The sequence below is a fragment of the Diadema setosum genome, chromosome 2 (genome assembly GCF_964275005.1).
Source record: "Diadema setosum chromosome 2, eeDiaSeto1, whole genome shotgun sequence".
NCBI lineage: Eukaryota > Metazoa > Echinodermata > Echinoidea > Diadematoida > Diadematidae > Diadema > Diadema setosum.
The window spans coordinates 38,656,593-38,683,799 of record NC_092686.1 but is presented as its reverse complement, the minus strand read 5'-3'; the positions used below and the strand labels follow the sequence as shown (position 1 = coordinate 38,683,799).

The window sequence follows — 27,207 nt, the reverse complement described above, 5'->3', positions numbered from 1 at the left end:
CCCTGAACAGAGTTCGGAGGATACTATGGATTTGGCCTCATTGCGCTGACTTGGATGCCATGTCACATTTCTTGTGTGTGCACTATCGGGCACATTTCTTATCAGATTTTCCTCAAATTTGGCAGAAAGGTGCATTATAGTGAAATGAAGATGCCTATCGTTTTTGGTGGTGGCGCCCTCGCTTGTTTCATCTTTATACTTGAAAAGGTAAATTTAATAGGGTCTGCTTGTGTGTGCGACGCTGGCCCTGTTTCTTGACCGATTTTTTTTCAAATTTGGTATTTAAACATAACATAGTCAAATCTATACATTTATACCATTGATAATGCTGCCCTCATTGTTCACCTTTTACAGGGTCAAAGGTTACCCTGATCAGGACAAAATTTGCAAAAATGCTTATCTATGCAATATCTTGATTGTTACTCACTGGATTTTATGCAGACTTGCAAAGGAGGTGTATTGGTGGTCATTCTATAGTAGGACACAACAGTTTGTGGTGACGGTACCCTCAGTGTTCCGATTTGGATGCCATGTCACATTTCTTGTATGTGTTCTATCAGCCACATTTCTTGTAGGATACCATTCAAACTTGCTGTGGAGGTTTATGGGGGTTATTCTGGGCAACAAAAGTTTTATGGAAAGCGCCCTCATTTTTTTTAACTTTTATAGGATGCCATGTCATATTTCTTATGCTACACCACCAGCCTCATTACAGTGATCACGACCCAGTGTATTTGAAGACTCCTACTAATAACCTGTAGTGGCCCAAGGTAAATTCTGTGAAAACAACTGAAAAACACCTTAAGTGCAAACATTGGTTCCCAGTTGCCATATTATTCAACAGTTTAGCCTAAAAAATCATCCAAATGGGGTATGGGGGGGGGGGGGGCGGGTTCGGGGGATACATTTGCCTGATCGGGTCCTCCGGTCGAGTGCTCTAGTTGCACTATATTTTCATCAGTGCCATAAATGTGACGTACTGCTGGGTATACTCAGTGCTGACTGATGTGTGTTGAAGAACAAAAAAATAACATGTCAGTGACAAAACAGTAACCAATCTTCCAAGATTGCTTGTGTTTTTTTTTACAGTAATGCGGTGAGATGCATTTTGTGCTGTATTGTAAAGGCACACCCCCTCATCAAGTTTTTGTTTAGAGAACAAAATAAAAAGGGTCGTTTCGTTAAGTTCTGTAAATTATGTTGGGAACAAACTTAACAGACACTGTAATGTGTTGTCTACTTTTATTTCTTTCTAGTATCTGCTTGTATAGGCTCAGAACTGAGTTTTCTCTCAAAAAGAACCTGACATTTTGAATGACAAAAACTGGGAACTCTTTGACATAACTTCTGATAAGACACAAGCATTCAGAGAAACACATGAGCCACTCATCGCAAGAGACTTGCTGTATATTTTGTTTTGTTTTGACGCCCTCCTTTGCAGGCTGTCTGACCTAGTGGAGGCTCCAAGGTTTGTGAGAAAGATCAGCTGGGTGGACAACATCTGGCCGGAAAAGCTGCCCGAGGACTGCCCGTACGACAAGCCACAGGTGTCCAAGTACTGCCTCATGGGTGTCAAGGACAGCTACACAGACTTCCATGTGGACTTTGGGGGAACGTCAGTGTGGTACCACGTATTGCGGGTAAGCTTAGCACTGCTGGAGTGTACAATGATACAAGTATTAATGGGGACTTATGTCCCTATGATTATGAATTGATGTAGATATTTCATATTGCATGAGACTGAAAAGGAACAAACTTCCAAGATAATTCAAATTTTGAAGGTGATGTGCTGATATACATGTAATGACCATTTTACGCAAATATTGATGCAGTATATGTCAATGCTACACCTAAACATCAATTAATGGCTACACCTTGTGTGCTCTTTCATCACCCAGGGGGAGAAGGTCTTTTACCTCCTGGAGCCAACAGATGATAATCTGAAGGCGTACGAGAGCTGGAGCAAACTTGACCAGACAAAACAGAGCGAAACCTTCCTTGGCGACAAGATGGGCATCTGCTACAAGTGTGTGGTCAAGCAGGGGCAGACATTTTGTATACCAACAGGTAGCTATATATTTCTCATCCCATTAAAGCTCCACCAAAATACATTCACTCACTGTTCAGAGCTGATTCACAGAATTTCAAGTAGCAAGAGGGATGGCTCTGGCCACTGAGGGCGGCATACATGATTTTATTGTGACTCGAACGTTCTGGCCGTCAGTCCCCCCATTTCAGGACAATCCCCTCTCTGCTGAAAGAAACAAGAAATTGGAGGAATAGTCTAAACATGAAAAGCATTGATAGCACTAGAAATAATAATTGATGCATAAGCAAGTAGATTTTGTGGGATAAAAGTCTTCATACCCAAAACACTGACGAATGTCACTGTGTTATTAACTCTTTTCCTGCAAACATTCTACACTTCAGATGTTATGGTGCAGGATTAATAATTCTCATCCCTATGCTTGCTGTATAATACCATCAGATAATTATAGTTGTGTTTTTGATTGGAAGATAAAGGGATTCTAATGATGGCTTTCTTTGTGGTTGATTTTTGTAGAATTTAGTTATTGTTTTGTTTCATTTATTGGTCTTTTTTTTTTTGGGGGGGGGGAGGTCTGTTAATGTGTTGGAGTGACTTTGCCGTGGTAGATGGTACAAATTGCTCTGAATGACAACATACACCAGTAGAACATGACTATGGTAGAGATGCCAATCTCTGTCATTCTGCAGGAGACTCCCTGGTTAAATTTGATATCTGTTCACACCCTTGAATGAGATTATAAAAAGCCTTCCTGATTGGGGAATAATTTTGACTAGCTGAGGTGCATGTAACTCACAGATTTCTTGCTGCTAGCTCTGTAGAACCTGCCTAATTTTGACGTGCAAATATTGGCAGCCCTGCTGTAGGGCGATGCTTGTGATATGATGACATGTCTAGTTGCCGTGGTGATGTTTTTTATGTTAGGATGGATCCATGCAGTCCTCACGACGGTGGATAGCCTCATCTTTGGTGGCAATTTCCTCCATGGTTACAACATCGGTCTACAAATCAAGTGAGTTCCGTTCTTTTCTTTCTCAGAAGTTAGAATTTTCAGTTTGTGCAAGAACATTTCTTATTTCCACCATCAAATGTCCAGCAAGATGGGTTTCCAGAAACTCTTGAATGTGTCCACAAAAAAAAAAAAAATAGATAAATCAAATAAGATGGATAAATGAATAACCACACAAACAAAGTGAAAGGTAATGTAAATTTGAAGAAGAGCAACAATTAATATACAACTGTATTGTTCAAAGCTGTCTTCCTAAATTGCTGTTATATATTTGTACTGTGATGGTATGGAAAATATTAGTGAAGGTTCGTCAAAAGTTTTCTGTATTTCCATTTGGTATTGTCAGTGTGCATTATTTAGTTCACTTTAACTGTCGTAGGTGTATGAAGATCTTCATATCGTGTTGAATTGAATGTGTATTTGTAGTGGAATGAAACCCAAAATAACTGAGTATTTGATGGAATCCTTTCCAATTGCAATTAGCAAGGAAAACTATGGCTTTCTATGGTGTGCAATTTAGCGCTGTTCACACATGCAAAACATACATGTTTACAGTATTTCTGGTGGTCTTGATATGCAATTTTTCTCTTTAACTCCTAGAATCAATGACCTGGAAAAGAGAGTGAAGACACCGCCTCGCTTTCAGTTTCCTTGGTTTGAGGCCACAATGTGGTATGCAGCACGTCACCTTCTTGACACATTGAGAGGTGAGAATGTTCCTTATCGGTGTAGGTTTGGAACATGCATACCATTACATGTGCAGTGTCACTGTGTTACAACCAAGATATGCTGTTTACCTTCAGACTATCTTGTCTTATCATGCATCAGTATGTTTTTTGTGTTTTTAGCTCACCTGAGCCAAAGGCTCAAGTGAGCTATTGCGATCGCCCTTCGTCCGGCGTCCGTCGTACGTCGTCCGTCGTGCGTCGTCCGTCGTGCGTAAACTTTTTACATTTTCATCTTCTTCTTGAAAACCCCAAGACCGATTTTCATCAAACTTGGCAGGCATCCCTAGGGGGTTAGGAACTCCATTTGTTAAAATGGGCACCATGCCCCACCCAGGGGGCCCCCAAGGGGGCCCCAACCCCCCAAAATTAAGGAATCTGTAAAAATCTTCTTCTCTAGAACCAGAAGTGAGAGAGCTAAGTTAATACTATGAGTTAGTACATTGATGACTATAGTTTCAAGTTTGTTCATGGCAGAATCAGGGGTGCCCCCCTTGGGACCCAGGGGAGGGGGGTGGGGAGGGGTCCTAATGGGGCCTAAATTGTACATTTTCATCTTCTTCTTGAGAACCCCATGTCCCATTTTCACCAAACTTGGCAGGTAGCATCCCTAGGGGGTTAGGATCTCATTTTGTTAAAATGGGCACCATGCCCCACCCAGGGGGCCCCCAGGGGGGCCCAACCCCCCCCCCCCCCAAAAAAAAAAAAAAAAAAAAAAAATGAAGGAATCTTTAAAAATCTTCTCTAAGATAAGCTAAGATAATACTATGAGTGAGTACATTAATGACTGTAGTTTCAAGTTTGTTCATGGCAGATCCAGGGGTGCCCCTCTTGGGGGCAGGGGGGGGGGGGGGTTGGGAAGGTCCAAATGGGGGCCTGAATTGTACATTTTCATCTTCTTCCTGAAAACCTCATGATGGATTTTCGTCAAACTTGGCAGGTAGCATCCCTAGGGGGTCAGGATCTCAATTCATCAAAGTGGGCACCATGCCCCACCCAGTGGGCCCCAGGGGGCCCCAATGCCCCCAAATTAAGGAATCTTTAAAAACTTTGGCCCTTATTGTACATTTTCATGTTCTACTTGAGAATGCCTGGTCAAATTTTAGTAAAGCTTTGAATAATTTAGATTAGTGACTGCATGAAAGGTGAACTTGCGATACTCAGGTGAGCGCTAGACCCGCGGGTCTCTTGTTATTCTTTTATTTTTTTTTTTGGGGGGGGGGGTTGTAGAGCTTTAGCAACCTGTTTGATAAGTGCTCAATTAATACTACTGAACATGTTGTGCATTAAACTTGAGGCATTTTAAAAAAAATTCAAACTATACTCTTCTCACTTTGACTCTTCTGTTCTCACACTTAAAGGTAAAATATAGTTTTCAAATGTGTGCAGAAACTGGCGATTTTGCTCTAAAATGGACAAATATATGCAAAAAAAATGTGCGAAATAAATCTGTGATAACACAATTTTTATCAGATTATGATAAAACTGTGAAATATGAGCTCGAAAGGTATGCCAACAGTTTCACATTGTGAAAGCATGTTCTATCTTGGTGGCTGTGTATTGTTCTGATTAGTCAATTTTCGATACTTGAAATATTGGGCCATAGCAGTGTCCATCAATCTTCCGCATGAGAATGAATTGCTTGCAGCTTGTTGGGAAAATACTACTGCAGGCACGATCAATCTTCGCGTAATCTACCTTACCACTACTGAATAGGGAAGGCACTTCAGGAATACAGGATGAATACTCGGTTCTAAATGATTTTACACTTAAAACACTCCAAAACAGCACATTATCCTGACAAAACCCAGGACAAGTTTCAAGGAAGACCCTTTTGATATATTGCCAGCAAATTCAAAATGGTGGACGATGAATATTGAGCTCTTCTGAGAACTATTTTTTACCTTTAACAGTACTGTGGACTCCCATCATAACGAAGTCCTCGGAACCGGCAGTTTTCTTTTGTTATATCGAAATTTCGATGTAACCAGACAGATAAACAGTGAAAACACATAGAGCAGATTTTGTTACGGCCTGATTTTTTTTTTCTTCGTTGTAACCAATATTCCATTATAATCGTGTTTGTTATAACGGGAGTGCACTGTACATCTTTCACCCTCAAGCAAATGATATTCTACTGTGTTGTCTTTCCCTTCCCAATCACTGTAGATTATGCAAATATTGCATTGGTTGAAGAATTGAAAAGCACCTTGTGACATTCAGCTTGGTTTAGAAAAAGAGATAGTAAAGCGTGTTAGAAGAGGTCTGACTGTTTGTAGATTGCATCACTATGCCATCAAATTTACATCACAATGAAATAGTGTCAGTTGCAAATCACGAACAATTCTTTGTGGTATTCAGTTTTGTTTTATATTTTATTTTTTGAAATGCAGCATGCAAGGAAGACAAGAAAACAATATCACCACACATAGTGAATGGTGTGCAGGACCTATGCAGTACTCTGAAGACTTGGACCAACAAACGAGAGGTAGGGTTCATTTACTTTGACAATTTGAAATTCATATGCCATACTATGTTACTGGTTATCTTTTATTTTTTTTCAATCATTTGAGGTAGTAGTTGTAGTTGTACACATTAGTGTGTGCTTGTTTACTTGAAAAGTTGTTCGTATATAGTGTGGAAATTGTGAGTGCTTTCCTATTGATATCATCTTGATATTGCACAATTAAACGGAATTGTAGGGGTAAATACAGATTGGCTGATTTTGTTAGGATCTGAAGTTCATGTTGGGTATTAAAATGTGTATGTTGGATAGGGTGTCATGATAAAGAAACTGTAACTGAGGTATTGCTGTTCCATGAACAATTGTTAGTGCATATATTTGTTTCCATCAAAATGCAAAATATACATAAAATTGCACTTTTGCCAGCTACGTGTAATCATTCTTTTGATTTTTTTTTTTCTTTTAAATTCTGTATTGGTACATGTACACTTTGTATGTTGGGTAAGCATAGACATACTTCAGCAAAGTGGTGAAAATAAGTGTCTGAAGAAAGTGTTCTTAATTACAGTACAATTTATTATGGGACTATGAACAGTGAAAATGCTAATGCAGTAACAAGTGCAAAGAAAAAAAAATAGTATGCCTGGTACATTTGCAGAGCTGCCAAGTCTCCCTGATTCTGCAGGAGTCTCCCTGAAAATGTCAAAATCTGTTCATGTCAGAATAAGAGAATATTAAAATCTCCCTGATTTGGGAATTATTTTTGCCCATTGAAATGCATGTAACAAACAGATATCTCCCTGATTGCTGTGTGGAATCTCCCTGACTTGGATGTGGGAATGTTGGCAGACCTGCATTTGTATGTGTATATATTATATATGGCTTAACACTCTCGATGTGATTTGCATTTTCAGTTTAGGATGGTCAAATGTATTGATTTTCCAACATTTACATGCCTTATGATGTGACTGTTGTATATTTTCCAAGGTTTTAGCAACTTACCTATCTTTCTGACAAACACATGGAAGTTTAGGTCCAAAATGTAAAGTACGAGTGTTGCAGTCTCTTGAATTTATGTGAATATCTTTTTGTTGTTTCACAAAGCTGCTAAAGGCAGTAACAAGAACAATGAAAGTAAGTCCCAGTCATGAGTTCCTTGTTTCCCCCCAAATTAAGATTTCATTTAGCTTTGTGTTTCTTGGTGAACCATTGGCATTTTAGAGTAGTACTATATACATATGTGCTTCTCAACCTCCACCCCAAAGTAAACTCCCTGTGAAATTAAAATTGTTTGATATAATCAGAAAAAGCAGCGCTACCGTCTTGCTTGCATTAATATGCATATCTTCACACTTGTCTATGTGACCAGTTTCTCAATGCCTTTCTATCTGTCGTGCAACCTATCTCAAATATCAAATGGCATGCTTAAAGATAAAAATGTATCAGTTGCTCAAGCTGCAAGCTACACTCTAGGATTTACTGTCGTATGATACTGCAAATGAATAGACAAGTTCTGATGAATGAAATTAGTAGATCGTATTAATGATGCAGCACTTGGGTGGTTCCAAGTAAGATATTCATTTGTTAGGTCTGAGAAATGTCATAGTTACTGGTGGTTTTAAATGTGATAGAAAAAAAAAATGGTTGGTACGACAATGCAGCCAAACACATTTATCAAATTCTTAAACCAAGAAATATTTGTTTTTGATGTTTTATGTACCCTTTATTGAAGGACAGTTGAACATGTCATAGGATCCTCTAAAAAGAAACTTGTTCAATTACAATTTTAACAGATGTTTGTGCATGCTCGCTTGTCCTCCCAGTGTTTAACCAGCGTAACTCTTACAAGCAGTGTCCAGTATGCATGACTGATACCGTGGCTGCATTGTCAATTTCATTGTAAAGTCCTAGCTGCGGCATCTCATGAGTACAGCACTGTATATACACCTGAGTAGCATTGTGTGTCCCTCGCATTGCCCGTTTTCCTGGTATCGGTACACTAGCCCTGTGAATTTCCATAGCATGCCCTTACTCGACAGAGAAAGCTTAAAGGGACTGTACAGTACTGGTTGAGGTGGGGATTCATTTTTTGAGCATTCCTAAGTGAGATAATGAGAAACCTCTTATGAAGTATGAAAGAGCATGTAATTTCAAGAAGGATTCAATGTTTATATGATGAAAATTGGTTTTCAAATGGCCGAGATATCCAAAAAAGTGATAATAATAAGACTACAGACCACGCCTTTTATTAGGATCTCTTTGTTTCACCTTGTTTTGGGATATCTCAGCCATTTCAAAACCAATTTTCATCAAATAAACTTTTGATACCCCTTAGAATTGCATGCTCTTTGACATTTCATAGAGTGATTTCTGAATTTCTCGCAAAACGTTAAAAGCTAAATCCTCACCTCGACCAAAACTGTACACACCCTTTAATTGATATGGTTCCCTTTGCCAGCACAGGAAAGAAAAAATGATATGATTAATTCCTCACACAGTAACATGTATGAGAGTCTGCCATAACATGTCTTGTAAAAACAGGTAGCCGTTAAATATTGATAACCCTGTGTGTTAGTGTCAGCGTTAAATTGAGGATGCCTTCTTCATGAATATAGCTGTACATATGTATGTTACAATGTATTTGCCTCCTTCACATTCCCTGCTGTACATATTTAATCAACTTAATACACATGGATTTCTCTTTGTAGCATGGAAATTTGTCACAAATGTTTCATTTTTTTTGCGGTTTCCTTCAAATCCTCAGCTGCTTACAACTAAGCAGTGTCCCCCAGTTTACAATTTGCCTTCATCATTATTAGCTACAGTGTACTTTCACTGAGTATAGTGTCTCATACGCTGTATCCTCTTGTACCCGCTAGATTTGACCTTTAGTGACACATAGTCAACAGTATGATCACAGACATTAGGAATTTAGGCACCAACCAGAACTGCAGGTTTTTAAGAGCTGTGACGATTGGCTACAGGCTACCGACTCCTCGCACCATGACAACCTTCACCATCAAGTTAAATGTCCAATCAAATATTGCCTTTGCTTTGTAAAACTCCACGATAAATTGTAAATCCATGTAGCACCCTTCTATTTTGTATGCATCCATTCCTGCAAATGATGTTTTTTTTTTAAATAATTTTTTTATTGCTCTGTAAGCATTGCTGACAGAGGCTTTGTTATTTACACATAATTGCACAGTCCATATATCTCAAAGAAGTTATACACAATTCTGTTGAAAATGTTGTGTGCTGGTCCTGGTCTACTCGATAATGTATTGCATCATCACTTAGAATTGGCTTGTCATGGAAATAAAATGAAGACACAGAGAACCGTTTTACCCCTTTCTGTGCTTGGTACTTGTGACAATCACCACTCAAAGCACAAATGGTTAAGATCCTACCAATTTTAATGTGCACTCTGTGGAATCAGAACTATTTAGAACTGGTCTCACAACCTGTGAGAGATAAGTGTCACACATAATACAAACAGTATCATGCAATACAAAATTGAATTGTATGTTGCGAAATAACACTGCCAAGCATGTGCAAATATTTGTCCTTGTTGATGGATATCAGTAACACACTCCCAAAGCTGTCTCTAACATTACTGGTAATTGTATGATAGTACGTACATGTATTTGCATGTTTGTGTTTATGTCTAAAAGCATGGAAGACAATATGTAATTCGAGATGTATTTTATCTTTAATATATAGAAAAAAATGAGATTGGAACAATCTTTACACAACATAGTAGTTGAGAGATGAATGTTATACATTTAAATATGTGTTTCACACAAACCGATTCTGTTTCTTTGAATTGTCATTGTTTTCATCATCTGTGTTTATGTTGTATATTCACTTTTTTATTTTCTTATTTACCCCTTTAAATTCAGTTGAAGCACCATGAACGGGAAATCCCAGAAACAATTAATCACACCAAACTACTCAAAGATCTTGCCAAAGAAGTCAAAGGATTTGAGGTAATGTTACTCTGTCTGTATTTCTTTCGTCATTCCCTTTTTCCCCATCTTCATTTCTGTCTCCTTATATATTTTTCATACTGTGATATTTTCTACATTTAATAGGCAAACAGTATTCAGTGTAGGCAGAATAGAGAACAAATGTCAGTTTTTAAGTCTTGTGCATTCACATGAAGCAGGTAGCCAACATCAATTTTTGTAGCGTACATTGCAGCTACAAAAATGTTAATTTGTTTCAGTGCTGCAGTATATGCTATCACATTCACAACCTCATACTCTGCCTGGGCTGCATTAGATGGATTGATTGATGGATTGACAAAACATTGGAAACTTCTTGTGAAATCAATATTCTCTTGAAATGCTTGAATCTTGTTAAAAGACACTTGTGCAGCTAAACACTTGTGCAGTTACGTCAATGTAATTCACAAAATCTTTGAGAGGTGTCTTGAAAATGTTTGCCCCAGCCCATTTGACATTGTATCATGCATTCAGACATAAAGAAAATCATTTACATGAAAGCCATCACAGAAGAGGGTTTTGCAGCTACACAGTAGAAAACTTTGCCTTGCCAGCAAATGTAGGAAAAGCAAACCCCCCCCCCCCCAAAAAAAAAAAAAAAAAAAAATCTCTCATTTTGTGGTTACCTCTTGCGCCAGGCTGAAGCTGCAGGGAAGAAGGAGAAGAAGAAGTCCAAGAAGAAGACCAAGATGGACAGCAAACACATGGAAGCCCTGGAGGCTCTCCACAACGAGACCAAAGAGAGCCTCAAGGAGGGTTCACAGCTGGCGGCTCATCGCCTCCCTGCACTCGTCACGGGTCACCTGCACGGTGTGGTGAGTGTCGCCCAGAGTGGGTGTGCTGTGGGTCCCCCCCCCCCCCCCTTATTAAAGAAGGATATGAGCAACGTGACCCCCATCATTTTAATTTTACATCATTTATGGGTCAAGCAATCAACAAAAGAAGTGATGTCATTGTACCTGTTTTAATAAGTGAACTCTCGGAATAACAAACACGGTTATAATGAAATTCTCATCACAATGAAATAAACATTTATGTCCTAAAGTTACCATCTATGTATCTTTATATATTTTTCTCTTTGGTTATAACAAAATTTTGATATAACAAAACAAAACTGCTGGCCCTGAAGACTTTGTTATAATGGGAGTCGTCTGTAGTTTTTAAAAATTTGAAAAATAAGTGCTGCTGGACACACATAGACAAAGAATGCACAATTTATATTGTTTGAAAGCCACTGAATCAGAAATGAAAATTTGATGATTGGAATCTCTGAAAAATAAAACATTTACAGCAGTGAGTGTTCACATATCAAGCTTTGATAAAAATTGTCATTATTATAACTGTGAGAAGATGTTAATCTACCAATTGTATTACAAATTGTTCCTTTTTAAGTTTACCATTAATTTCAATTTTTTTTTTACATTCAATTCCTCACAGTATAGGGCACAAGCTCAGGAAAAAAAGCCATCACTGAAACTACGCATTCCGAAAAGTGATTCCTTTGAATTTGATCCAACATCAACAACCACGGCCTCGTCAACATCAGAAAGTGAAGAAGAACGGTACAGAAGAAGGCGGAAAGAAAACATCGATTCTCGTAACTCACAGACTCTCAAGCTGGTGGTATCAAACGGCAAAATTGTCAGGTAAGGACAATGGGTGATTTCTAGTTCGGTTCTCAACTCCAGCACCAGCAATAAAACCGAACTTGAAATCAGTCGGTGTTGGGAAGTTGACGTCAAAATTATGACATATTTCTGGTAGCTGGTGCTGGGCTTGGTGTTGAATGTCATCTGCTGAACCAAGCTCAACCATTTGTGTTAGCAATTTAAATGCTTTTTTTCCCATTGGCTAACACTAGCCCCTAGAGATTATCTTCTTTGTCATTCATGTTCGGTGCTGATTTTGGCGTTGCTGTGCGAGACCCACATTCATGTCCATAATAGATGCATGTTGTATGTGCAAAGTCTATGCTAATGCAGTGGTACATGTAGCCCATGTTTGTGAGAAGGGATGACATTTGTTGCATTTTAATCCGTCTTCCTCATTTAATGTTTCTCATTTCAATGTTTGCTGTGTTAAGATATACGCATTTCTGTCACCGTCTTCCAATCCAACCTATTTCAGTGCGGGCTTTGTTATTCTTTCCTTCTTTTTCAGTCGGAGCGGCTCACCTGTGCCGGCGAAAAGCGACGGCTTTCACTCTTTGACGAGAAGAGAAGGGAGCAGCGAAGACATAAATGTAGAAGAAGAGACAGGGGAGGACATGAATGAGAGAAAGAAGCTCCTTCATTCACAAGGATCTCTGAAACTTAGGTTATCTTGTAAGTAATTTCCCTAAATGTGACCTTTAAACTGATAATATCAACTAGTCTAACCTGCAAACATTCTCCTGTGTGCAGTCGGGCCCACCTCAACAAATGTGCATACTGGCTGACGAAGATGCCATGCTGTTTAGAATTAGGATGTTTACTGATTTGTTGTAGTTCTTGCTCAATTATCATTTTCAGTATGGAACACCTTGTAATGCTCTTTCAAGTATGAAAGAACAGAATAATATGGCTTCTAAATAGTTGGTTTTATTTGTCATTATGTACATGAAATTGGTCATTGTGTATCTGACACCTTGTCTTTTTCTTATGTTTTCTCAAAAGTAAAGCATATTGCTTCAGTATGAAGCAGGGCTGTAAGAATAAATTTGTTCCTTTTTTTTTTAATCAATAAATTTAGGGAGCTTTCTTTCAATATCACTCACCTTATGCCATCAGTGGCCAGAATTCTGTGCACAAGTATGAACGTGATCCCAAATGATCTTATGGGGTGTTGCAAGAAAGTTGAGTTGCAATCGATTGCAACATTCATGCAACACCCCCTTATGCTGAATAGTATATTGTGGATTGGGTAAAGTCATTGTATCCTTGTGTTTTTCCCTTCAGTCAATGGTAAATCCAACCACCAAAGTGGGCTGAGTAGCTCAACGCAAAACACATCAGCAACCTCGGACACGCTGGACTCTGATGATGACGTCTTGCCATCAGAAAGAAGCCCTCGGGTATGTTTTGGACTTACCATCATTCTTGTACCATCACAATAACTATGATTTTCACCGTATTCATATTTGTTGGAATACTAGAGGAAAAGGAAAAATGAAAATGAATCATGTCAGTCACGCATTAAACTTCTCTTTGAATACACAGTATATCTTTACATGAGTTATTCATGACAAGCCAAACAGATTCATAGAGATGTTTCTGAGTTTTCGTGGCCAAACAACAGCCGATGTATGTCATTCGGCTTCAGCCAATAGAATTAAAACCATTATTTCAAAATTGTGCATCCGGATTAGTTCGTCAAAACAAGTTGCTACCGTATGTTGTCATTCAGCTTTGAGAAAGTGATGTCATGTGTATATGTATAATATCTATGTATATATTTTTTGCTATTACCATTCTGCTATTACATTTTTTACAGGCACCACAGATTAGCAATGTAGATGTCCTCCTTCAAGCCACCAAACTGGAGCCTCTTCCTACCATCAGTCTGGCAGACATTGAGGCCGAATTGAAGTGAGTCTTCCTCCACACCTCCCAATCCTTGCTTTGATGTGACAAACGAGGATTTCCTCATTTGTGTACAGTACTGGGATGGAAAACATGCATGTCACATTACTTGAATCATTAAAGATGTCACGATAAAATGTAACAGTATGTCAGATGTTATCTACATTGTACCTACCATGAACCATCTTCCAGCAAAATCTTGTAGAAGTTGTGAAACCTAGCCTGCATGGATACATAGATGTAGTCAAAGTGTTTCTAAAGGTTGAGAGGAAAGTGATGAACAGTTAACATGGTGTAGGGCAATGCCCCTCACACAGACTCATTGCTAGAAGATAGCGTTTTTTATTTCTCTGCTAGCACACCACCCTGAGGAAGTCTTGGTCACAGGCTGAAACTTCCAAAGACCAGCTGATGAAGCTACTGGTGAAGACATAAGGCAGCTAAAATCTCTTGGCTCATGCTCTTCTTGTATCTGCATCACTTACAGAAATCAACCGGCATCGCCGGGGACACAAGATGCCATCCAGGGCATGTTGTCGATATCGTTGCCGGGACGATCGTCCTCGCGCCTTGGCCAAGGTCATGATGGGGACGATGAGGACAATGACGAGGACCACGATCACCCCGGGAGTAGGAGAAGTCGGAGAAGGAGGCAGAGAAAACGCTTTGCTGACGAGATGGATGATGACTTGCCCAACTGTTTTCAGGATGCGAAGTATGGTAAGTCAATATGTACGTCTTAAAGGTCCTGTTTACCTTTGGGAGCAGTGATTTAAAAAATGTTCAAGATATCACCTTTGATGCATACAGTATGTGTAGGTCAGTTGCATCACAAAACATCCTACAATATTAAATTTTGGCAATAAAGCCTAAAATATAAGGAGATGTCACTATTTTTCTCATTAAAACATAACTGTAGATGTTTAGTCTGGAAACATTTTTATTATAACTATTGTCCACATTTTGTATTTTTAACAACACTTAACATCGATGATACAGGTTCAAATTTTTACATTGGTTGTTTCTATCTGTAACTTACATTTAGAACTATTTTGAAGCACTAATGTTGGGTTTTTGTTTCATCTGCAAATGGTAAATTATGCCTTTAAGGTACATGTACATCCGAGAGTACTGTCTGCATACAGGTGCTTACACTTGTGGCATGCTGTGTAATTTTCAAAAGTTTTACCTAACATATTTTTCCCTTTAATTGGCATGCAAACATAAAAAGAAATCTGCAAAGAGTTGGTAGGGAAATTAGGGAAAGAAACGCTTTGGTCAAGGCTTCCTTTACAGGGACTCAGTGTATGTCTGGTGAAACACATAAACAACCCTATCCATTTTTTGGCAATCAAATGGAAAATCTAGAACATCCATCTTTAACGCACTGTTTAATTTATTCAAGCTTAGCACTGATATTTGTTTGCACACATAAACAAACTCAAAGACAGAGTATGCACACAGACCCCTGTATCTATGTCTGTGTGTCTGTGTGTTTGTGTATTTGTTTTTGTATTTGTCCCCCTACGGATGGAAATTACCTCATTTTATAATGCTTCAGTGTTCACTATTCTGCAATTATTGTATGTATCAATTTAAGGCTTAAAATATTTACGAAGAATTAGGTTTACATGGTGCTGTGTGGTTGAAAAATTTGAATTTTGAAACAGAAACATGTTCTTCATGTTACCCTTCCTTGGACAGTATATCCATCACTGGACGATGACGGAGATGGCCCCCTGTTCAAATCACGCAGCAAGACGCCCAGACGGGACCCCATGGACCTGCCCTGGAATCCCAAGGCCAAGGTCACCACTCCCAGCCAAAAGCCGGTGAGGCCAGTCAGAGAGAACGCCAGGAGACCAAACATTGAGACGGGATTGGCGGACGCTGCAGCTAGGTTGGCCAATAAGGTAAGAGATTGAAACTGATTGCAGCCATGATTGAAAAATCATGGGCATAAGTACATGCTCGGGATGCATTTGAACCAACAATTTCCTGATTACTGGACAGATGTCATATCTACTGGACCACCAAGATTCTGCCAAACAGCTAGTGCTGTTTCTTATCCTTATAGCATGCAGCAGGTACTGCATACTTATTCACATTGATAATTTGTACATCAAGTTGCTTTGATCCTTTCATGACCAGTTTTCACACTTCCTTTAAATAAAAAAAAATAACAATAATAAAAAAAAAAAACACACACAGAACAGTCAAACTTGTGGTTGTGTGATTTAAGTGTGGTGTCTAAAAAGTGATCATATTTCACACAAAATAAAGGTAAGTAAGATTCAAAATTTAGTCCTTTTGTAAAAGGGTAGCAATGGATACCATTATTTGCTTGGGTTTGACAAAATGTTCTGAATGTTTGTCTGCAGCCAAGACCAAAACGTCAGTACATCCGGCGGAAACCTCTGGCACCCAAGAAGGCACCAGAACCCCTTGAGGACATTCCGTCAACCAGCAGCACCTTCCTGGGACAGTCCCATGATCCCTTCTTCTTCCAAGATGCCCTGGATGTAGAGGACATTGACCTCACCCAGAGCGCCCCAGCTGACTTGCTCAAGCCTGCCACAGCACAAGGACCGGGAAGGCGTGAGTTGGATTCTCTTCTTTTTATATCAGCAGAGCTATTGTTACTTCTTTATGGTGTTAATTAAAGTCTGATCATCAATCTAATAGATTTCCAAGAGTTTATTTAGGAACGCTTATGCAATGTGTATGATTAGATATAATAGATTAAAGGTAGAAGCTACTGAGGAGGGATTTTATAAGGCCTGATTAAAGTGTAACCATCCATTTTTTTTTTTCCAGAATGGAAAGTTTTTCTTTATGTAGCATACTCAGATGCTTTGTGCAAAAAGAAATGCATGAAATTACCTTAATAAAAATGTCCATCTTTACATTTTGTTAAAAGGGGGGGGGGGGGAAACAAGTTTAAACAAACAAAAGATGTTTAGATCAATATCTTGAGTTATTCCAGCTAGCCTTGATTTAGAAAAGAAGGAAGAAGAAGAAGAAAAAATACTAGTATTGACAGGAAGGAATGGAACATAAAGCTTTGGACATTGCTGACTGACTTTTCAAGTAAGTATGAGGTTGCATTAGAAATTTTGCCTGCCATAATATATGAGTACGGTTCTTACTCTAAAGTTTCAGGTGTGCAATCGAAATATTAATGCAAATTTGGTTTTTCTGTTCTTGTTTTTTTTCAAAGGTAACAATTTAGCATGAAGAATTGTAATAATTTTGCAACCTTGTCTTTGTTTTTGTTTTTTCAGCACCCAGCAAGAAACCCCGGAAAGGCATGGCAACTGCCAAACAAAGGCTCGGAAAGATCTTGAAACTACAGAAAGGAGGAAGATTAATCATGTGATCCTAGATTTGCGGTATCTCATTTGTCATCACTTTGTAACCCATCCACACTGGAATTCAGTGGAGCTTGAGTTTGAAGACGGCATCAATATCTTTCTGTGCATCCATTGAAGGAGTCTGATTGATGTCAGGATAGAATAACCATACGAAGGACGATGTACTGGTTGCATAATGTATAGCAACTTTGCCGGACTGAAATCCGCTTATCTCAATGCACAGCGTATCCATGCAAAATGCATTATTGCATAGGTGTGTGATGATAGATCATACACCTTACATTAGACATTTGTTATTATCCACAGTGTCTGTGACTCATGTCTGTAACAAGTGTTTCTCATTTACTTTTTTTTTCTTCAGTTCATGACTATCGCAATACTTTTGTCTTCCTCTGCTGAACTACTGATGCGCGAGTGTGGAGTTCGTTCAGTTTACAGTCAGTGCCGAGATACCTGTTTCATAAACACGTGCCATTCTAAAGTATGCATACTGAACATGGGCCACCTTGTATCGTGTGACTTTAGACGCGTCTGTGCTCCCAGTATCTGGTATCTATTTTATACATAATGTTTATGTGCTTATGAAACATGCACTTATGTTGAGTATTGCATTATAAATTTGTTGCCATGACAGCGTGCGTGCTTGTAAGCATTTGAATTTCATTGAGAAAAGAACATCAAAAGCCTAATCCTAAAAGAATCAAATGTAGTCACGATGCATGTACTGAAATCACATTCTCCATTGCAAAAAGCAAGACAACAACATCAATAAACAAACCAGCACACACAGTGAACATCAAAGATTTGTATGAAAACTGGCTAATGTAGAAGATTTTGTTTGTCAACATTTCATTTTAAGTGAACTTTTAGTGAAGCAGCCATTGCGTTATTTCAGTGCAGGTATTTCTAACCACTGGAGATAACACTGTTTGTTATGCAAGAGAGGGCAAGATTTTTGTTGCTAGAAAATGTAGAGCAACTGATGTTGTGATACATACACAAATTAATCAGAAGCCAAATGGCACTATAGGGTCTAGGAAAAATAGAGTTTGTTATGCATGGGTACATTTCCTATTTCCATACTATATGGGGATATCTAATAGGAAGATATTGAATTTGCATATTGTCTCTTTACTGTCGACTTTATTTGACAGATTTAGAAGATTTTGGATTTGTTTGTCTGTCTTGTCTGTCTTGGTTGTGTTGTTTCACCATTTTATGCAGTTAAATAGAAAAGGGCATTGAGTGATAGAAACTCTTTATGTGAGTGCTTGTTGCATTTTTTTTAAAATACATGAGATCACTTTGCTTCTTCAATATTTTATTGTGTGAGAACAAACTTGCCATTATATACATTGCGCTACAAAGGCTGGCTAAATTCCTCAGTTTTTAGCATCCATTCAACTTCAGTCATAGATTTCTAGATGACATCTGTTTTGACTCTTCGCACTTTGACTCTCCTTTCAGTTCAGCTTATTGAAAAAAATAATGCTCCATGTCTTGTTTTTCTTTTTTTCTCATGTGTTTTATTGTCTGCAGTGTGTTGAATCTCTATTCTATTTTGAAGTTGTAGGCCTTGTACCTGACGTTTTTGTTTTTTTTTATTGTTGCCATGAAAAGCAAGATGCAGCGGATTTGTTCGGTGAGTCTAAAATGATGTAACAAGCCATGAAGCTGCCCAAAACAGCCGTTGCCTTGCAGTTGAAATTCACAAATTTTAATTTGTCTTGCAGTTATGTATGGATGTGTCAAACTTCTGTCTTCAAAAGCTTGCTTTCTTAGAAACACTTCTCAGCTACAGTCTGTGATATAATCTTGATTGACAAATAGTACATCATCTATCTTTTATTTTTAAGTATACACAACCAAAAGCAATAATGTAAGTGTATCTGAGTGTTTATTTGTATATGAGAGTTTGTCATTTCGTTGTTATCAATGTCATTATCACACGTGATTCACAGGTGATCTGTGCTATCCCTTTTTGTTTAGATTCTATCCAGCTGAACAACAATATCTGCCAAGATGATTCTAAAGCATTGTCAAAATGAGGGACACAATTCCTTTGCTAAAATGAATACCTACAGGTGCCTAATAGACAGATACATGAAGATGGTAATGTCTTTTGGAGCACTGCATTGTCACACACATTACCTTCCTAATATCACAATACAGAAGTAAATGCTGAAAATATATTTAATTACATTAATGGCTACAAATATTTTTCCATGCATTGTCCAATATTTACAGTAGTGCAGTGCTAGTTTATCCATGTGAATGTAGAGTGTATCCGATTGAGTTGTACAGCAGGGGATCGGGGGGGGGGGGGGGTAAAGTTCTGTAATCCTGGGAGTCGAAGAATGCTGTTGTAGATCGGTCAGAAAAACAATCTGCTTCCCCACAGAACACTAAATGTAGATAGTACGTTATAGACTCCACTGCAGCATGCAAATGTGCACATATTTCACAGAGCTCCACCATATCTTGTGTAAACTCAGTGCATTGATACCGACCTGCCTGGTGTACATTTTCCTCAGCACACTACCCTGACACTTACCTTACATTGATATTCCTGTTGTTCAACCTCATAGAAGGCAGGAAAGATTTGTTTCATGACATGTAGAAGAATCGCATATGATATATTATATTCTCTATTATTTCTTTCTCTCTTTCCTTTTGTCATTTTTTTCCATGTTCTCACTGGAGACTCAGGGATTATACAGAAAAAGAATTTGATAGCTAGATTGAAGTAGGCTAGATTCATGTATGAAGTGCCATGGTCACATTGTTGCACAAAGTTTACCTTAAGATCCATGTTACGGCTTCTTTTTTTTTTCCAGGTGTTTTGCCCTTAGGGGGTTGTCTAACATCCTTTCTGCCACACTTGTGCAGTCACCGCAAGTATTTCAAAGTACACTGCAAGGAAGAAATTTCACACAGGAATTTGACCCTTTACTTTGTGAAGTCAATCATGGGTACCGCATGATGACATACCTATAGATAGGGGTGTGATTTGTGGCTAGGCATCATAATTGCAAAGGGCTTTCTCTGATTACCGGGTATACAGTGACATCTCGTTAAAAGTTAAAGAGGTTTGATATAACAAAACCCTCTTATAGTGAGGTAATTTTGCAATTGTCAGCTCTTTGTAGTTCCTTGTTTTTGTACACTGATATACAGTTCGACCTCGATTATCCAGCCTCCTTTTATCCAGAAATCTCTATTATCTGGACGCGTTCACGCAGTGAAGGACTTTTTCTTTTCATCCAAAAATTGAAAAAACAACAAAAAACAGTGACTTTCATGGATCTATTTCGCTAATTTCATAAGATGTGCATGATAGGTATTTCAATATCTAATGAGGTAAAACATGTATGATTTTCACATAAAGATATACTTTATTTTTGTGAAGAAGGGACTACAATTTTGCGCAGGCTAGCGTAGATTACACCACCGTTGCGGGGTACGCTACCTGCCTAGCTGCCAGTGCACTGGGACGGCAGCTTGGACGGCAGCTATATACATTAACATTGTGTCTCCCATATCCGGCCAATTCGCTCATCCGGATGAGCGCCGGTTGCGACATGGCCGGATAATCGAGGTCAAACTGTAGTGAGAAACCTGATATCACAAGGTAATTGACCATTTTTTAAGTCTTCATTATGATGTGGTTCCAGTGTAATTTTTTTTTTTCTAAAGTGAACAACAAGTATGTTGTTACACACAGTGCATTGTACAAATCAAAAAAGTTGCACATAGCAGAGGGTGGTGATTGTGACTTTCTCACTGCACTGTCTGTAGCAGCCACAAGGTGTCATGCGTAGAGAATAGTCACTGATGATTCCAGTCATAACAAAGTTCTTGGGACCGAAAGTTTTCTTGCGTTACATCGAAATTTTGTTACAGCCAAACAGTTGAAGTATATAAAGATGCACAGGCAATAATCTGGGGACTTGAATTTTTGCTTCGGTGTTTCCTGCTCATATAAAGGAGTGAACTGTATGATGTTGTCACACATACTATGGCCATGGATGTCTTCTCTCACAAGCTGTCCATTGAAACTTGATCAGTGTGATTTTGATTCTCGTTTGTCGTGTCACTCATAACAATATTATTTCATATGGACCAAATGCAGTAACAAAAGTTGCATTTTTGGGGGGGTCTTTTTTTTATTTGTTGCTAAGTCACATCATATGCAAAATATGCTTAAGTCCTTCACACTGAAATTGTCCATGTTTATCGTAGGACTTTATGGTGTGGTTCTTTGGCAACTACATAATACTGTGCCAACAAGGCCGACAGTTTACATACCAAATGTAGTCTTCTGTCTTTAATTTTTGTCTTCCTTTAATTCATTCAATCCCCTACCGATAGCCGTTTGTTATCCTCATGATTGCGAGTCATGTAACAGTGTGGCCATGGCATTATTTTTGCCTCTCTCCGTCGCTGTCTGAATTGGCAAAAACTGTCATACTTACGAAAGATTTCTTTCAGCAAATCTACAATGATATTAGTGGATGTGAAGTTGTACAAACAACACTTATGCCTATATGTGTAGTATTTATATATGATATGTATACGTAGATCGTACTTGTACATATTATGTAAATATTGTAACATAAACGTGTTTCAGAGTGCAACATGTAGACAAAGAGGAATTTTGCAATCTTTTATTTATGATGACTTTGAGTTAATGTTTTCATTGTTTATCATACAGATAGAATATGATAAAAATTGCATAATGTATACCTGTTCAAGATCTAGTGCTTCTTTTGAATTTTGATTATGTGGATGTGTGTTTGGGCATTGTGTGCATATTGCTGCTAAGTAATGATTTATGGTGACAGGTTTTTCTCATCAGCCTTTTTTTTTTTTTTTGAACACACATGATTATTGTCCATGGTCTAAAGAGACGATCGGAAGTGTGTAGCCTGCTGTGAATTTTCATACCTCAAGATGTGGCTTCCCTTCAAAAGTATACAAGATGAATAAACTTTATACTTTCAAGATACTGTTAGCAATTTCCTAAAAACTAATATACAACATGTCACTAGCAAAATATGGGAATACTGGACAGGAAATAGAACAGTCCGACAGAATCGAAGTCAGATATTTTAGTCCATTTGAACAGCATAATTGTCCCCGCCGAACGAGTTCGAGCAGGGGACTATGAAACGGGCTCCTTACGTGTGTGTGTCTGTGCGTCCGTCCGTCTGTCCGTGTGTGCGTCCGTGTGTGATCAAAATGTTAAATTTGCTACTTCTCTGTCATTTATGAGCCAATTTTGATTCTGTTTGCTTTATATGATAGCACTACATGGGAGCTTTGAAACTTGTACACAGAATTTCAGTTGTGACCTTTGACCTTGACCTTTGACCTATATTGTACATTTTGCTACAAAATGCTACTCCTTCGCCATTTCTAACCCGATTTCGATTCCGTTTGCTTTATGTGATGGCACTAGGTGAGGGCTTCAAAACTTCTACACAGAATTTTGACCTTTGACTTCTTTGACCTTTGACCTTGATTTTTGACCTATATTGTTCATTTTGCTACAAAATGCTACACCTTCGCCATTTCTAACCCGATTTCGATTCCGTTTGCTTTATGTGATGGCACTAGGTGAGGGCTTCAAAACTTCTACACAGAATTTTGACCTTTGCCTTCTTTGACCTTTGACCTTGATTTTTTACCTATATTGTACATTTTGCTACAAAATGCTACTCCTTCGCCATTTCTAACCCGATTTCGATTCCGTTTGCTTTATGTGATGGCACTAGGTGAGGGCTTCAAAACTTCTACACAGAATTTTGACCTTTGCCTTCTTTGACCTTTGACCTTGATGTTTGACCTGTATTGTACATTGGCTACAAAATGCTACTCCTTCGCCATTTCTAACCCGATTTCGATTCCGTTTGCTTTATGTGATGGCACTAGGTGAGGGCTTCAAAACTTTACACAGAATTTTGACCTTTGACTTCTTTGACCTTTGACCATGATTTTTGACCTGTATTGTACATTGGCTACAAAATGCTACTCCTTCGCCATTTCTAACCCGATTTCGATTCCGTTTGCTTTATGTGATGGCACTAGGTGAGGGCTTCAAAACTTTACACAGAATTTTGACCTTTGACTTCTTTGACCTTTGACCATGATTTTTGACCTGTATTGTACATTGGCTACAAAATGCTACTCCTTCGCCATTTCTAACCAGATTTCAATTCCGTTTGCTTTATGTGATGGCACTAGGTGAGGGCTTCAAAACTTTTACACAGAATTTTGACCTTTGACTTCTTTGACCTTTGACCTTGATTTTTTACCTATATTGCACATTTTGCTACAAAATGCTGCTTCCGGCGGGGACATATATTGCGCACCGCGTAATTTCTACTTTTCCTTGTTGTATATGTTTTCATATATTATATCATTGTATATATCTCTTAATACTCACATACATGGACATTTATATAAAAATACGCACCTGTTAACACTGTAGTCAATTTCTCATCTTTTTGTATTTCTACAAATAGTTACAAATAGAATACAAAACATGCAAATTATTTTATGATGTAAATATAAGGGAAATAGATCAGTCTGTAACAGAGGTCATTATACCAAAATTTACATACAGCAAATATAACTGAATTCCTGTTTATTTCAAATACTATATATCATTTGGGCTGACCCTTGATATTAGTATGTGTGTGCGTGGTTGGGTGTGTGTGTGTGTGTGTGTTTGAGTGTGTGTGCGTGCACGTGTATTATATAGTTATTCAAATTTGCGTAAAGAATATGAGGTACACTGTATTCATCAACAGATATTATCGCCTTTATAATGATCTCTTTTTTGAGACATGATTTTTTTTTTTTTTGGTTTTGGATAATATTACTTTAATGATAGTTAATATTTGATAGTTGTATTTTTTTACATGAGCTCCCTCGTTGAGACTGTATGAGCTCATTTGCGGACACGCCCATTATAAATTCCCTCGTGGAGACGATGTGAGCTCCCTTGTGGAGACATGGTATATTTAATATTCTTGTTTAATATCTCTAAGATTTATTATGTTTGTTTTATATTAGTATTGTCTGGGGCAAATTATTTGTGTTTAAGGCCCCATACTTTTTTCTCTCTTTCTCTTCTTTCTTTAAAACAACAACAACAACATACAGCAACATTTAGTTTTTTATTTTAGTCTTAGAAACATACAGGACACTGACACTAAATGCAAGAAAAAAAAAACCCCACACCAAATAGTTATATGCACACATTTAGGGAGGAAATTATACAATTTTTTCATTAAAAAAAAAAAAAAAATTAAGTGTAGCTGATCCTCACACTTGTAGCTATTTATAGGTCCTGTGTGTGTGCATACAATGTGTACTCGTTGAATGCATGTATGTGTGTGTATGTGTGTGCAAGTGAGTATATGCTTGTGTGTCTTTGTGATGGCTACAGCTCCTACCCCCCCCCCCCCCACACACACACATTGCACTTTGGCTTTTAGAGAACATAAAAAGACAGAGAGAGAGAGAAAAAAAAAAACAAACAACACAAGTGTTAACCTGACATGCTAAGGTTACGCCTCAAGATTATTCTCATCAAAGACCACATGCACAACTGCTCCCCTATAGCCCCCCCCCCCAAAAAAAAAACACACAAAAAACAAACAAACAAAGCTACCAAGTCTCACGCATTCTGCGTGAGACTCAAGCATTTAGGGACAGTCTCACGATCTCACGCATGGCACCCATTTTTCTCACGCATCGGGCCTTGACCATCAGGCCTAGGCCACTTGGTCCTATAATAATGAGCATATAGCTCAAAGGATTTTTTTTTTGTCTTTCAAAATAAGTTAAGAATAGTCACTTACTTGTAAGTATGCACCTGATCGCAAACATTGAAAAAGCTCCCTACCATAGGAGGGGGAAAACCCCTCCCACACCCTCGATCACTCGCGCGCACATTCACGCGCAGAGATGCCGAGTCATGAAAATCTCACTCATAGAAATTTTTTGAACTTGGCATCCCTGAAAAAAAAAAAAAAGAATGTTCTATGGTTCCTGCAATGCGTCTATGCACACATTAACAAAACTAGACATGTTATGTTTCAATGGCATAAACACAAATTTTGACTAAAACTACAAACTAGTATTCAAGAACCATTTGAATGCATCTTTACTTGTGGTTATAATCAAGAGGACTTTATAATGCTACAATACACCTCTGGGTTGCAAGAAGATTTATTCTCTGATACAGTGATATGATGTGTTGTCTGGTCTGTATAGGTCTCTGTGTTTCACAGAGGAAAAGAAGAACCTCAACTTCGAATATTTGGTCATCAAGTTCGACTAGAGCAGTCACTTTAAATATCATCAGTTTTGAGAGAGAGAGAAATAAACAAAATTGCTATATGTTTGATATATTTTCATAGGAAATCTTTGGCTTTCAATTTTGCACTTTCCATTTGCACAGGAGAGCTGTGGGATTTCACCGTTACTTTACCTTATGTTTGCACATTTGTGACTGAGTATTGTTTTGCTATAAGCAGGTGTGGACTTTCAAAATACCAGTCTAAAATTTGTTGATTTCTATCGAAGATGTCATTCTTCTAGTTTAGGTACATTATATCTGACTATTGAAGCATATGAAATGGTTTATACTTCAGAACAGAGTCGTAACAATATGATTAGTAATACCAAGTGCCAGCAATTGAGCATGGTTATCTCTAGTGCTGAAACCCTTCCTGATGTAATTAATCCAAGGGTTATCTTTATCCAGTCAAATCTGATTTGCTTCAAGTCCCTAATTAATAACGCATATTATTTCCTTATCTTCGGATTTACTTTAGTATTCCAAACCTCTCGACAGTTCTTGTTAGCCTATGTCACAGACTTTATTGATATATCATATAATTCTGCACAGAAATACACCTTTCATGTAACGATTAATGGCCTCATACAGGTATATCGTAACAGTAGATAAGACTATTTTATCTGTTGCAAAGAATATTTACATTTATATCCTGAAAATGGCCCAATTTTATCCGTTGAGAATTCATGATTGGCTTCTATACCCTTTAATGGATCATTGGGTCTTTGAAATAGCCTATGTCGATATGTACGTATCGTAGCATCGCGTAACAACAATACAGGTATAGCATTCACTGCATGCATGCACTGCTGTTTACTATACTACGGACATCTTATCGGGCAAAATATCGTAAGTGATATGTTATCAGGTGATTATGTTTGTAAACTAATTCCGTTCGTGAAGTGCGTGTTCGATGTAGTGATATGCATAATGACAACTTCATGAGTTCCAAGGTTCCTTTCGGCGACAGGAACTCATCTCTCAAAATACGGTGAAATGCTAGAGTGCGAGTGAAATCTTGTGATGATTACTCTATAAATGAAAAGTCGGCAAGTCTGCGGTGAGTACAGAGGTTCGGAGCTGAACGATCTGTCAATGCGTGAATGCGTGTGTGGTTTTCAATGCTTGAATGCACCACTGCCACTGCACTAGGTACCCACACCGCGCCGCCGAAACCTTGTAGATTTTTAATAGTGTCTAGATCTAACTGTTAATTAGATGTCTACTGATGAACAGCCGGCAAAGCTGATGCTTCAATTCTTCCTTCGTTCTTTTAAGCATTAGTTTATTTCATTGTAGACAATTTGTATTTACCTTTGGCCTTTACAACAAGAACAAGCAGCTCTGACAAGACAGCAAATTCACAAAGAACACCAACCAATTTGACTCTAATGACAGGCACGACATTATGATTATGAACATTTTGGAGACAAAAAAAAAAAAGGAAAAGAAAAGAAAAGGAAAAGAATTAAAAGAAAACACAAACCAAAACACCACTTAGTTCAAATTAATTCTTGTACAAAGAAGCTAGATAGGAGGAAGTCTTTGCTAAGATATACAGGTGTAACGTTAGGCCTAACTTCGATCTATCACTGAAAATTCCTTCGCAGGTGGCTTAATTTAGAGTGATTTGCTCCCGCTGCATGCAGA

The 27,207-nt window shown here is 38.2% G+C and overlaps 1 protein-coding gene across 1 annotated transcript in view; it reads left to right on the top strand.

Annotated features, from left to right (window-relative positions):
• Positions 1 to 18,687, top strand: part of LOC140242548 (histone lysine demethylase PHF8-like) — a 29,651-nt gene extending 10,964 nt beyond the window's left edge. Inside the window, exons 6-20 of the mRNA XM_072322293.1 lie at positions 1,442 to 1,640; positions 1,899 to 2,067; positions 2,972 to 3,059; positions 3,657 to 3,763; positions 6,175 to 6,269; positions 10,148 to 10,234; positions 10,891 to 11,067; positions 11,690 to 11,898; positions 12,413 to 12,576; positions 13,189 to 13,304; positions 13,724 to 13,818; positions 14,300 to 14,532; positions 15,517 to 15,725; positions 16,194 to 16,410; positions 17,097 to 18,687. Of these exons, the coding sequence (XP_072178394.1) occupies positions 1,442 to 1,640; positions 1,899 to 2,067; positions 2,972 to 3,059; positions 3,657 to 3,763; positions 6,175 to 6,269; positions 10,148 to 10,234; positions 10,891 to 11,067; positions 11,690 to 11,898; positions 12,413 to 12,576; positions 13,189 to 13,304; positions 13,724 to 13,818; positions 14,300 to 14,532; positions 15,517 to 15,725; positions 16,194 to 16,410; positions 17,097 to 17,191 (2,260 nt within the window). The 3' untranslated portion in view covers positions 17,192 to 18,687. The remainder of the gene's footprint in view (positions 1 to 1,441; positions 1,641 to 1,898; positions 2,068 to 2,971; positions 3,060 to 3,656; positions 3,764 to 6,174; positions 6,270 to 10,147; positions 10,235 to 10,890; positions 11,068 to 11,689; positions 11,899 to 12,412; positions 12,577 to 13,188; positions 13,305 to 13,723; positions 13,819 to 14,299; positions 14,533 to 15,516; positions 15,726 to 16,193; positions 16,411 to 17,096) is intronic.
• The last annotated feature ends 8,520 nt before the right edge of the window (positions 18,688 to 27,207 follow it).